Below are 13570 nucleotides of genomic sequence, written 5' to 3'. Positions count from 1 at the left end.
TGAATACAGAAATGTCGTCCCTCTGAAAAGTATAATCATGCATATGTACTCAGTAATTGGTTTGGGCCCCTTTTGCATGAATTAATGCCTCAATGCGGCATGGCATGGATTCTATCAGCCTGTGGCACTGTTGAGGTGTTATGGAAGACCAGGATGTTTCAATAGCGGCCTTCAGCTCTTCTGCATTGTTCGGTCTCATGTCCCTCATCTTTCCTTTGGCAATGCCCCATAGATTCTCTATGGGGATCGTGTCAGGCGAGGTTGCTGGCCAATCCAGCACAGTTATCCCACAATCATTGAACCAGGTTTTGGTACTTTTGGCAGTGTGGGCAGGTGCCGAGTCCTGCTGGAAAATAAAGTCAGCATCTCCATAAAGCTTGTCTGCTGAAGGAAGCATGAAGTGCTCTAAAATGTCCTAGTAGACGGCTGCGTTGACTCTGGACTTAATAAAGCACAGTGGCCCAACACCAGCAGATGACATGGCTCCCAAAATCAACACAGACTGTGGAAACTTCACACTGGACTTCAAGCATCTTGGATTGTGTGCCTCTCCATTCTTCCTCCATACTCTGGGACCTTGGTTTCCAAATGAGATGCAAAATTTGCTCTCATCAGAAAAGAGGACTTTGGACCACTGAGCAACAGACTAGTTATTTTTTTCTTTAGCCCAGTAAGACGCTTCTGACGTTGTTTGTTGTTCAGGAGTGGCTTGACAAGGGGAATACGACATTTGAAGCCCATGTCCAGGATCCGTCTGTGTGTGGTGGCTCTTGATACACTAATTCCAGCCTCAGTCCACTCCTTGTGAAGCTTCCCCACACTTTTGAATGGCCTTTTCCTGACAATCCTCTCTAGGCTGCGGTCATCCCTGCTGCTTGTACACCTTTTTCTTCTACATTTATTAATGTGCTTTAATACAGCACTTTGAGAACATCCAACTTCTTTTGCAATTTCCCTTTCGGGCTTTCTCTCCTTGTGGAGGGTGTCAATGATGGTTTTGTGCACAACTTTCATGTCAGCAGTCTTCCCTATGATTGTGAATTGTACTGAACCAGACTGAGAGACCATTTAAAGTTTCAGGAACCCTTTGCAGGTGGTTTGGATTAATTAGCTGTTTAGGGTGGGACACTTTGAGCCTACAATGTTGAACCTTTTCACATTATTCTAATTTTCTGAGGTTTTGGATTTGGAGTTTTCTTAAACTGTAAGTCACAATCATCAAAATTATAACAAATAAAGGCTTGAAATATCTCACTTTGCATGTAATGAGTCTATATATTAGTTCACCTTTTAAGTTGAATTACTGAAATAAATGAATTTTTGCACGATATTCAAATTTTCTGAGTTTCACCTGTAGTGTAGTGATGTATGTAGTGTAGTAATGTATTGCAGTATACAGGGGCATGTAGTGCACTGATGTGGTGTAGCATATAAGGGAATATGGGCCCTCATTCCGAGTTGTTCGCTCGCAAGGCGATTTTAGCAGTATTGCACACGCTAAGCCGCCGCCTACTGGGAGTGAATCTTAGCTTCTTAAAATTGAGAACGAAAGATTCGCAATATTGCGATTACACATCTCGTAGCAGTTTCAGAGTAGCTTCAGACTTACTCGGCATCTGCGATCAGTTCAGTGCTTATCGTTCCTGGTTTGACGTCACAAACACACCCAGCGTTCGCCCAGACACTCCTCCGTTTCTCCAGCCACTCCCGCGTTTTTCCCGGAAACGGTAGCGTTTTTTCCCACACGCCCATAAAACGGCCTGTTTCCGCCCAGTAACACCCATTTCCTGTCAATCACACTACGATCGCCTGAGCGAAGAAAAAACCGTGAGTAAAAATCCAAACTTCATAGCAAATTTACTTGGCGCAGTCGCAGTGCGGACATTGCGCATGCGCACTAAGCGGAAAAACGCTGCGATGCGAAGAAATTTTCCGAGCGAACGACTCGGAATGACCTCCATAGTGTAGTGATGTAGTGTAGCATGTAGTGTAGTGATGTAGTTCAGCGTGAAGGGGATGTAGTATAGCAGTGCAGTGGATAGGGGAATGTAGTGCAGTGATGAAGTGTTATGATATGGGCCCTCATTCCGAGTTGTTCGCTCGCAAGGCGATTTTAGCAGAGTTACACACGCTAAGCCGCCGCCTACTGGGAGTGAATCTTAGCTTCTTAAAATTGCAAACGATGTATTCGCAATATTGCGATTACAAACTACTTAGCAGTTTCAGAGTAGCTTCAGACTTACTCGGCATCTGCGATCAGTTCAGTGCTTGTCGTTCCTGGTTTGACGTCACAAACACACCCAGCGTTCGCCCAGACACTCCTCCGTTTCTCCAGCCACTCCTGCGTTTTTTTCCGGAAACGGTAGCGTTTTCATCCACACGCCCATAAAACGGCCTGTTTCCGCCCAGTAACACCCATTTCCTGTCAATCACATTACATTCGCCGGAGAGAAGAAAAAGCCGTGAGTAGAAAAACTATCTTCATAGCAAAATTACTTGGCGCAGTCGCAGTGCGAACATTGCGCATGCGTACTAAGCAGAAAAACGCTGCGATGCGAAGAAAATTACAGAGCGAACGACTCGGAATGAGGGCCATAGTGCAGTGATATAGTGCAATGTATGGGGACACACAGAGGAGCATGTATTTGAACATGCTGCTGGAGGTGCTTATGATGCATAGGGCATTTGAGGCACATAGGGGAATATTGTCCAATAGTATCCCCTTTTTTTTAAATGTTTGATAATCAAATTATTTTAGTCTGACAGGGTTTTGTTTTTTTATTATTTTTTTATTTATTTTTATTTTATTTTTTATTTTTTTTCCCATGCCTTTACTTTATTAAGCGCTGATATTAAATAGACCTCAGCAGGTAAAATTAGGTAGCCTTGTGTCTAAGATTGTAACTATTAGTACGGGAGTCCCACAAGGTTGTGTACTAAGCCCTCTTCTTTACTCGCTATTCACCAATGATTGCGTGTCTTCCTCTGATAGTGTGCAAATTATTAAATTTGTGGATGACATAGCAGTCATTGGATTAATTTCTGGTGAGAATGAGGCGAGCTATCGTTGGGAAATTGAGAATTTGGTGGCCTGGAGTGAGGTTAATCACCTTCTGTTAAATGTGGATAAAATTGGTGATGGATGTTAGGCGTGGTAGTGGTTTTTCACTACTCCCAGTATCTATAAACGGGTTAAATATTCAGGCTGTTCCTTCCTTTAAATTCTTAGGCATCCATGTTTCCTCCAGTTTATCGTTGGTGGTTAATACTCAGGCAATAGTAAAAAGATACACCAATGCTTATTTTTCCTTCGCCGTCTTAAGGTTGCAGGTGTAGGCGTTGGTACGTTAATGAATTGTTACAGATGCGCTATTGAGAGTGTTTTAACTTATGGAATTATAGTCTGGTACGGAAACTGTACCGCCCATGAGCAAGGAGAGTTAGAGCGCTTGGTTCGCTCAGCTGGTAAAATTATTGGGGTCCAGCTGCAGACTGTCAAAGATCTCTTTGCAGCAAGATTGATAAATAGAGCTAGGAGTATACTGTCTGATTCTAGCCACCTGTCTGCTTATCTTTTTACTAAGTTGCACTCAGGTAAGCGTTTTAGATCACTGAAGGCACGCACAAATCGTCTACGGAACAGCTTCTTTCCAACTGCCGTGCGCATGCTAAACACTCATTGTGAATAATGTGTCATCTCTCTAAAGTTTGTTATTGTATGCTCTTTTATACCTATGTGCTACCTTTTTATCATTGGTGTGTTGTACAAATCGAATTTCGTTGTCAAGTCTTGTTTGATAATGACAATAAAATGTATCGTATCGTATTGATATTTGAAGACATCTCCGTGAATGCAAATGTCCATTTGTATTTTCAATTTGTTACCATAATGTTATAGTATATACACAGCTCTCTGCTTGTAAATTCATGTCCAGCGCTGTCAGTCATCGTGCTCCGGCGGCATGTGTCATGGGGGTGATAAGCAGTAAAAAGAGTGGAGAAGTGGACCACTAGAGAAGTTGCCCATAGTAACCAATCAACTACTACCTTTCAGTTTACAGAATGCATTTGATAAATGCCACCTCAATGTTGATTTGTTGCTATAGGCAACTTCTGCACAGGTCCACTTCTCCACTCTTCTCACTGCTTGATACATCTTCCCCTGTACAGTGTGCTTTGTGACTGTCGGACAGAAGCAGTGACTGCCGCTGGTGAGAGGCTTACAGAGGTACTGTATGTCATGCAGTAAAGTGCCCTACACACTTGGCGATGGTGGCGGGCGATATGAACGATATCGCTCAGAAATGAACGATATATTGTTCATATCGTTTAGTGTGTAGGCACCAACGGTGAACGATGTGTGTTCCTGCGGTCGTTCATCGTTGGTTTCCCGTCGTTTTAGAATGCAAAACAATTTGGACGATAACGATCATCATTCAGATCATTCATCGTCCAAATAGCTGCCATCGCCCAGTGTGTAGGGCGCTTAAGTCAGGTGATAACTTCCTTCTGCCAGAGACAGCGCATCTCATATAACCAAAGCATTGCACAATAATGATAGCAGGAAATATTAGTGCTCATTAAAGGGTTGAAATGAACAAGAAGATGACTTGTACTTAAATTATAAATGTGTACTAAATATATCCATTAATCCAGAAATGGGAACAAGACATGCTTTAACTTTTTCTGATATCATTTAATGATAATATTCTTCTTTTCTGAAGCCCAAACATGGGCCTAATTCTGAGTTGATCGCAGCAGCAAATATTTTAGCAGTTGGGCAAAACCATGGAGGTCATTCCGAGTCGTTCGCTCGGAAAATTTCTTCGCATTGCAGCGTTTTTCCGCTTAGTGCGCATGCGCAATGTCCGCACTGCGACTGCGCCAAGTAAATTTGCTATGAAGTTTGGATTTTTACTCACGGCTTTTTCTTCGCTCAGGCGATCGTAGTGTGATTGACAGGAAATGGGTGTTACTGGGCGGAAACAGGCCGTTTTATGGGCGTGTGGGAAAAAACGCTACCGTTTCCGGAAAAAACGCGGGAGTGGCTGGAGAAACGGAGGAGTGTCTGGGCGAACGCTGGGTGTGTTTGTGACGTCAAACCAGGAACGATAAGCACTGAACTGATCGCAGATGCCGAGTAAGTCTGAAGCTACTCTGAAACTGCTACGAGATGTGTAATCGCAATATTGCGAATCTTTCGTTCGCAATTTTAAGAAGCTAAGATTCACTCCCAGTAGGCGGCGGCTTAGCGTGTGCAATACTGCTAAAATCGCCTTGCGAGCGAACAACTCGGAATGAGGGCCCATGTGCACTGCAGGAGGGGCAGATATAACATGTGCAGAGAGAGAGAGATTTGGGTGGGGTGTGTTCAATCTGCAATCTAATTTGCAGTGTAAAAATAAAGCAGCCAGTATTTATCCTGCACAGAAATAAAATAACCCACCCAAATCTAACTCTTTCTGCACATGTTATATCTGCCCCCCCCCCCCCCCCCCCCCTGCAGTGCACATGGTTTCGCCCAATTGCTATCAAAAATCCTGCTGCGATCAACTTGGAATTACCCCCTATATTCTGCAATGTAAAAGAAATCGAAACAATCAATATAGTATATTGATAACAATGCAGGAAACTGAATTTGAAACAGAAGGAAATTAAGGAAAGAGTCTACAATCTAATTATTAATTATTATTTATGTATAGATTGTCCTGTATAATCATTGGTGCTATGAAATAACAGATATTAGGGCTCATATATAAAGCTGAGAAATTCCCAGCCTGCAGCATAAATGAGGTTCCGTGTTGTACGCAGCTATCTGGTCTAGCACCTGTTGTTACAGAGCACATGGGTTTGTACATCATGATGGCGCTATCTTGTGGCTGCAGAATGCGGCATGCTCTGATGGAAGGAGCTGGACATGTGCGGACTCAGGGAGATTTATCTAACCTTTGAAAGAGGACAAGTGGAGGAGTTGCCCAAAGCAAACCAATCAGATTCTAGCTGTCATTTTAAAGACTGTACTACTAGCTAAATGATATCTAGTATCTGTGTGGTTGCTATGGGCAACACCTGTACTTGCATTCTCTAGAAGGTTTGCTAAATTTTCCATGAGTTCAGTAATGTGTCACAGCTCTTGCTGGGATGTTCTGGATGATGGCCATACCTGTAGGATTTGCAAATACCCAGAGCAGAGTCTAATTTATCAGTGTTTTTTAACCAGGGGCCCCGCAAGTGGTTGGAGCTTCACTGCACTCAATACGCAGGCCGCTGCCCTTCGACTGTGTTCCTAATGTACCAGCTAGTGAACTCTGGAGGAAATGAATGCAGGCAGTAAACTGAGCACCATGAGGCGAGTGTTCATCAGAAACGGGCAAGAACCAGGCAGGCAGTGTTGCACCAGGGGAAGGGCGCAATCAGGTCAGAAGAAAGCCGAGGTCAAAACCAGGAAGTCACTAGAAGCAGTACCAAGAGAGCAGGTGATGAGAATCATCAGACCAGGCATTCCCAACCCTGGCTTGCAAGGCACACTAACAGTCCAGGTTTTAGTGATATCCATGCTTGAGCACAGGTGACTTATTTAGTACCTCAGTTATTTTGATTTAACACTGTGTTGAAGCCTGGATGTCACTAAAACCTGCTCTGATATTGTGCCTTGAGGTCTGAGGTTCAGTGGTGCCAAGAGTAGGGGCGGGTACTAATTACCCCGGACTTCTTGATGGGGCCCAGGTCCGCGCAACCTCTATCACCTGAAGTAGCTACTTTCCCCAGCCCAGCACTCGCTGCTGTGTGCTGGGCTGCATTAGGTCCAGAAAGGCTGCTTCACTGAGTGCAGCAGTCTCCTCAGCCTGCAGGGAAGGGGGTTGAGCGATTGCACTGATTGCGACTGCTCCATGGATCTGACTCTGGCTGGGGCGGCACACAATGTTTCACGGAGCATAAAATAAGAATTTACTTACCGATAATTCTATTTCTCGTAGTCCGTAGTGGATGCTGGGAACTCTGTAAGGACCATGGGGAATAGCGGCTCCGCAGGAGACTGGGCACAAAAGTAAAGCTTTAGGACTACCTGGTGTGCACTGGCTCCTCCCCCTATGACCCTCCTCCAAGCCTCAGTTAGGATACTGTGCCCGGACGAGCGTACACAATAAGGAAGGATTTTGAATCCCGGGTAAGACTCATACCAGCCACACCAATCACACCGTATAACTTGTGATCTAAACCCAGTTAACAGTATGATAACAGAGGAGCCTCTAGAAAAGATGGCTCACTACAACAATAACCCGATTTAGTTAACAATAACTATATACAAGTATTGCAGACAATCCGCACTTGGGATGGGCGCCCAGCATCCACTACGGACTACGAGAAATAGAATTATCGGTAAGTAAATTCTTATTTTCTCTGACGTCCTAGTGGATGCTGGGAACTCCGTAAGGACCATGGGGATTATACCAAAGCTCCCAAACGGGCGGGAGAGTGCGGATGACTCTGCAGCACCGAATGAGAGAACTCCAGGTCCTCCTCAGCCAGGGTATCAAATTTGTAGAATTTAGCAAAACGTGTTTGCCCCTGACCAAGTAGCTGCTCGGCAAAGTTGTAAAGCAGAGACCCCTCGGGCAGCCGCCCAAGATGAGCCCACTTTCCGAGTGGAATGGGCTTTTACAGATTTTGGCTGTGGCAGGCCTGCCACAGAATGTGCAAGCTGAATTGTACTACAAATCCAACGAGCAATAGTCTGCTTAGAAGCAGGAGCACCCAGCTTGTTGGGTGCATACAGGATAAACAGCGAGTCAGATTTTCTGACTCCAGCCGTCCTGGAAACATATATTTTCAGGGCCCTGACAACGTCTAGCAACTTGGAGTCCTCCAAGTCCCTAGTAGCCGCAGGCACCACAATAGGTTGGTTCAGGTGAAACGCTGAAACCACCTTAGGGAGAAACCGAGGACGAGTCCTCAATTCCGCCCTGTCCGTATGGAAAATCAGATAAGGGCTTTTACAGAATAAAGCCGCCAATTCTGACACGCGCCTGGCCCAGGCCAGGGCCAACATCTTTAAGTGGTTCAAACCAATGTGACTTTTGGAACCCAAAAACTACATTGAGATCCCAAGGTGCCACTGGAGGCACAAAAGGAGGCTGTATATGCAGTACCCCTTTTACAAACGTCTGCACTTCAGGGACTGAAGCTAGTTCTTTCTGGAAGAAAATTGACAGGGCCGAAATTTTAACCTTAATGGACCCCAATTTCAGGCCCATAGACACTCCTGTTTGCAGGAAATGTAGGAATCGACCCAGTTGAAATTCCTCCGACGGGCCTTACTGGCCTCGCACCACGCAACATATTTTCGCCAAATGCGGTGATAATGTTTTGCGGTTACATCCTTCCTGGCTTTGATCAGGATAGGGATGACTTCATCCAGAATGCCTTTTTTCTTCAGGATCCGGCGTTCAACCGCCATGCCGTCAAACGCAGCCGCGGTAAGTCTTGGAACAGACAGGGTCCTTGCTGGAGCAGGTCCCTTCTTAGAGGTAGAGGCCACGGATCCTCCGTGAGCCTCTCTTGAAGTTCCGGGTACCAAGTCCTTCTTGGCCAATCCGGAGCCACGAATATAGTGCTTACTCCTCTCCATCTTATAATTCTCAGTACCTTGGGTATGAGAGGCAGAGGAGGGAAAACATACACTGACTGGTACACCCACGGTGTTACCAGAGCGTCTACAGCTATTGCCTGAGGGTCCCTTGACCTGGCGCAATACCTGTCGAGTTTTTTGTTGAGGCGGGACGCCATCATGTCCACCTTTGGTTTTACCCAACGGTTTATAATCATGTGGAAGACTTCTGGGTGAAGTCCCCATTCTCCCGGGTGGAGGTCGTGTCTGCTGAGGAAGTCTGCTTCCCAGTTGTCCACTCCCGGAATGAATACTGCTGACAGTGCTATCACATGATTTTCCGCCCAGCGAAGAATCCTTGCAGTTTCTGCCATTGACTGCTTCTTGTGCCACCCTGTCTGTTTACGTGGGTGACTGCCGTGATGTTGTCCGACTGGATCAACCCGGCTGACCTTGAAGCAGAGGTCTTGCTAAGCTTAGAGCATTGTAAATGGCTCTTAGCACCAGGATATTTATGTGAAGTGATGTCTCCAGGCTTGACCATAAGCCCTGGAAATTTTTTCCCTGTGTGACTGCTCCCCAGCCTCGCAGGCTGGCATCCGTGGTCACCAGGACCCAGTCCTGAATGCCGAATCTGCGGCCCTCTAGAAGATGAGCACTCTGCAACCACCACAGGAGGGACACCCTTGTCCTTGGTGACCGGGTTATCCGCTGATGCATCTGAAGATGCAACCCCGACCATTTGTCCAGCAGGTCCCACTGGAAAGTTCTTGCGTGGAATCTGCCGAATGGGCTTGCTTCGTAGGAAGCCACCATTTTTCCCAGAACCCTTGTGCATTGATGCACTGAGACTTGGCTCGGTTTTAGGAGGTTCCTGACTAGCTCGGATAACTCCCTGGCTTTCTCCTCCGGGAGAAACACCTTTTTCTGGACTGTGTCCAGAATCATCCCTAGGAACAGAAAACGAGTCGTCGGAACCAGCTGCGATTTTGGAATATTGAGAATCCAACCGTGCTGTCGCAACACTACCTGAGATAGTGCTACACCGACCTCCAACTGTTCCCTGGATCTTACCCTTATCAGGAGATCGTCCAAGTAAGGGATAACTAAAACTCCCTTCCTTCGAAGGAGTATCATCATTTCGGCCATTACCTTGGTAAAGACCCGGGGTGCCGTGGACCATCCAACGGCAGCGTCTGAAACTGATAGTGACAGTTCTGTACCACAAACCTGAGGTACCCTTGGTGAGAAGGGTAAATTGGGACATGAAGGTAAGCATCCTTGATGTCCAGAGACACCATGTAGTCCCCTTCTCTTGAATTTGAACCTCTGTATGTAAGATTTCAAAGATTTTAGATTTAAAATCGGTCTCACCGAGCCGTCCGGCTTCGGTACCACAACAGTGTGGAATAATACCCCTTTCCCTGTTGCAGGAGGGGTACCTTGATTATCACCTGCTGGGAATACAGCTTGTGAATGGCTTCCAAAACTGCCTCCCTGTCTGCTTGTAAAGCCCCAGCGTCATGCTGAGGGCTTGGCAGAGGCGGGAGAGGGCTTCTGTTCCTGGGAACTGGCTGATTTCTGCAGCCTTTTTCCTCTCCCTCTGTCACGGGGCAGAAATGAGGAACCTTTTGCCCACTTGCCCTTATGGGAACGAAAGGACTGCGCCTGATAATACGGCGTCTTCTTATGTTTGAGAGGCGACCTGGGGTAAAAACGTGGATTTCCCAGCTGTTGCCGTGGCCACCAGGTCTGAAAGACCGACCCCAAATAACTCCTCCCCTTTATAAGGCAATACTTCCATATGCCATTTGGAATCCGCATCACCTGACCACTGTCGTGTCCATAACCCTCTTCTGGCAGAAATGGACAGCGCACTTACTCTTGATGCCAGTCGACAAATATCCCGCTGTGCATCACACATATATAGAAATGCATCTTTTAAATGCTCTATAGGCAATAATATACTGTCCCTATCTAGGGTATCAATATTTTCAGTCAGGGAATCCGACCACGCCAACCCAGCACTGCACATCCAGGCTGAGGCGATTGCTGGTCGCAGTATAACACCAGTATGTTGTGTAAATACATTTTAGGATACCCTCCTGCTTTCTATCAGCAGGATCCTTAAGGGCGGCCATCTCAGGAGAGGGTAGAGCCCCTGTTTTGACAAGCGTGTGAGCGCTTTATCCACCCTAGGGGGTGTTTCCCAACGCACCCTAACCTCTGGCGGGAAAGGATATAATGCCAATAACTGTTTAGAAATTATCAGTTTTTTTATCGGGGGAAACCCACGCTTCATCACACACCTCATTTAATTTCTCAGATTCAGGAAAACTACAGGTAGTTTTTCCTCACCGAACATAATACCCCTATTGGTGGTACTCGTATTATCAGAAATGTGTAAAACATTTTTCATTGCCTCAATCATGTAACGTGTGGCCCTACTGGAAGTCATATTTGTCTCTTCACCGTCGACACTGGAGTCAGTATCCGTGTCGGCGTCTGTATTTGCCATCTGAGGTAACGGGCGCTTTAGAGCCCCTGACGGCCTATGAGACGTCTGGACAGGCACAAACTGAGTAGCCGGCTGTCTCATGTCAATCACTGTCTTTTGTAAAGAGCTGACACTGTCATGTAATTCCTTCCAACAGTTCATCCACTCAGGTGTCGACCCCCTAGGGGGTGACATCCCTATTACAGGCAATTTGCTCCGCCTCCACATCATTTTCCTCCTCATACATGTCGACACAAACGTACCGACACACAGCACACACACAGGGAATGCTCTGATAGAGGACAGGACCCCACTAGCCCTTTGGGGAGACAGAGGGAGAGTTTGCCAGCACACACCAGAGCGCTATATATATACAGGGATAACCTTATATAAGTGTTTTTCCCCTTATAGCTGCTGTATTGTTTATACTGCGCCTAATTAGTGCCCCCTCTCTTTTTTAACCCTTTCTGTAGTGTAGTGACTGCAGGGGAGAGCCAGGGAGCTTCCCTCCAACGGAGCTGTGAGGGAAAATGGCGCCAGTGTGTTGAGGAGATAGGCTCCGCCCCTTTCTCGGCGGCCTTTTCTCCCGTTTTTCAGTGTAATCTGGCAGGGGTTAAAATTCATCCATATAGCCCTGGGGGCTATATGTGATGTATTTTCGCCAGCCAAGGTGTTTTTATTGCTGCTCAGGGCGCCCCCCCCTAGCGCCCTGCACCCTCAGTGACCGAAGTGTGAAGTGTGCTGAGGAGCAATGGCGCACAGCTGCAGTGCTGTGCGCTACCTTGGTGAAGACAGGATGTCTTCTGCCGCCGATTTTCCGGACCTTTTCTTGCTTCTGGCTCTGTAAGGGGGCCGGCGGCGCGGCTCTGGGACCGGACTCCATGGCTGGGCCTGTGTTCGATCCCTCTGGAGCTAATGGTGTCCAGTAGCCTAAGAAGCCCAATCCACTCTGCACGCAGGTGAGTTCGCTTCTTCTCCCCTTAGTCCCTCGATGCAGTGAGCCTGTTGCCAGCAGGTCTCACTGAAAATAAAAAACCTAAAACTAAACTTTTCACTAAGCAGCTCAGGAGAGCCCCTAGTGTGCACCCTTCTCGTTCGGGCACAAAAATCTAACTGAGGCTTGGAGGAGGGTCATAGGGGGAGGAGCCAGTGCACACCAGGTAGTCCTAAAGCTTTACTTTTGTGCCCAGTCTCCTGCGGAGCCGCTATTCCCCATGGTCCTTACGGAGTTCCCAGCATCCACTAGGACGTCAGAGAAAAAGTATTTTCTCTAATTATTTATTTAAAGGAGAGTAATTAGGCCACACCCATTTTCATTACCGGGGCCTGGGAAAGCTCTTTACAGTCCTGCCGAGATTGGGAATGCCTGCATCAGACTGACCAAAACAGAACACAGGTGATTACACTTGGAGCTCTAACAGAACAGACGCTGTGAATCAGATAGTGAGCCACACACTCTGGAATTGCATAGTACACAGAGACATCTTTATATAGGGAGGCATTAAAATTTGGCGCCAACGTGAAGTCATGTCTCTCTAAATTCAAAACAGAGCAGCATGCTTGTCCCTATCAGAGTCTCCTGAGGCAACTGTGAAGGGAAGACGCCAGCAATCCACGCAAGCAGTAAGTGATAGGGAAGGCCAGCAGTGAGGATACTTCACTGTGGGGAGTACTGACAGGCATCCATAATGGAGCCCTCGCCACCCCGAAGGAACCAGCACCACCAGAACAGGTAACAAGGAGCCAGGATCTGGCGCGCTGTGACTTAATGCACCTTATACTACGTAACTTATATGAAAAGCTATTCACATGACACATGAAAGAGGCAGTCTTGATGTTCCCTTACTATTATGATTAACGTAAGACATGAATGACACTTAAAAAGGAAGTGGTTTTATAGAGCCATGCAAAATCTGTGTAACAATGCGCATTTGTGCAAAACTAACTGCACTGCCGAACCACATGTGTCAAGTTCATAGATGAGCCCCAGTGATGGACCAACTAAGACATGTATAGTAAGCAGTGCAATCCTTACCTGGAGGGGTGGTCAGGATTGGTCTGGTTCTTCCCTCCCACATGACAGTCTGTCCTTCCTGCTTCTTTCTATATGCCACCAGTTTGACTTGGTACAGGTGTCCAGGCACTGGTAATGGAGCACATCAAGTTTAGGTTACACATGAATCACCATTACTCATACATGACTTACATGGGAACAGAAAATACACTAATATCATATAATCACTTAGTTGTTTTTCACATAGACCCAGCTTCAGCAGGAAACACTGGCAAGATTTACTCCCACAGTTTTCCTCCCACAAGAATGGTAGATAATTAATGTTTTCTTACATTTTGTTTTATATAAATAATATATTCACTTTCATATAATATTTAGTAAAGTAGCAAGTTGCTAAATTTAGTAGAGTAGCTCATCGTATATTCCATGCAATGATGGAAAACTCAGACAC

At 46.3% G+C, this 13570-nt stretch overlaps 1 protein-coding gene across 3 annotated transcripts in view; it reads right to left on the bottom strand.

Moving 5' to 3' along the window:
* The window catches only part of IGDCC4 (immunoglobulin superfamily DCC subclass member 4), a 189156-nt gene that overhangs the window by 21088 nt on the left and 154498 nt on the right, over nt 1-13570 (bottom strand). For all 3 annotated transcript variants that reach the window (XM_063925602.1, XM_063925601.1, XM_063925600.1), the window contains exon 12: nt 13141-13248. In XM_063925602.1, the coding sequence (XP_063781672.1) occupies nt 13141-13248 (108 nt within the window). The remainder of the gene's footprint in view (nt 1-13140; nt 13249-13570) is intronic.

The sequence above is a fragment of the Pseudophryne corroboree genome, chromosome 6 (assembly GCF_028390025.1).
Source record: "Pseudophryne corroboree isolate aPseCor3 chromosome 6, aPseCor3.hap2, whole genome shotgun sequence".
NCBI classification, from domain to species: Eukaryota; Metazoa; Chordata; class Amphibia; order Anura; family Myobatrachidae; genus Pseudophryne; species Pseudophryne corroboree.
The sequence above is the reverse complement of the archived record's forward strand: the minus strand, read 5'-3'. Positions and strand labels throughout refer to the sequence as shown.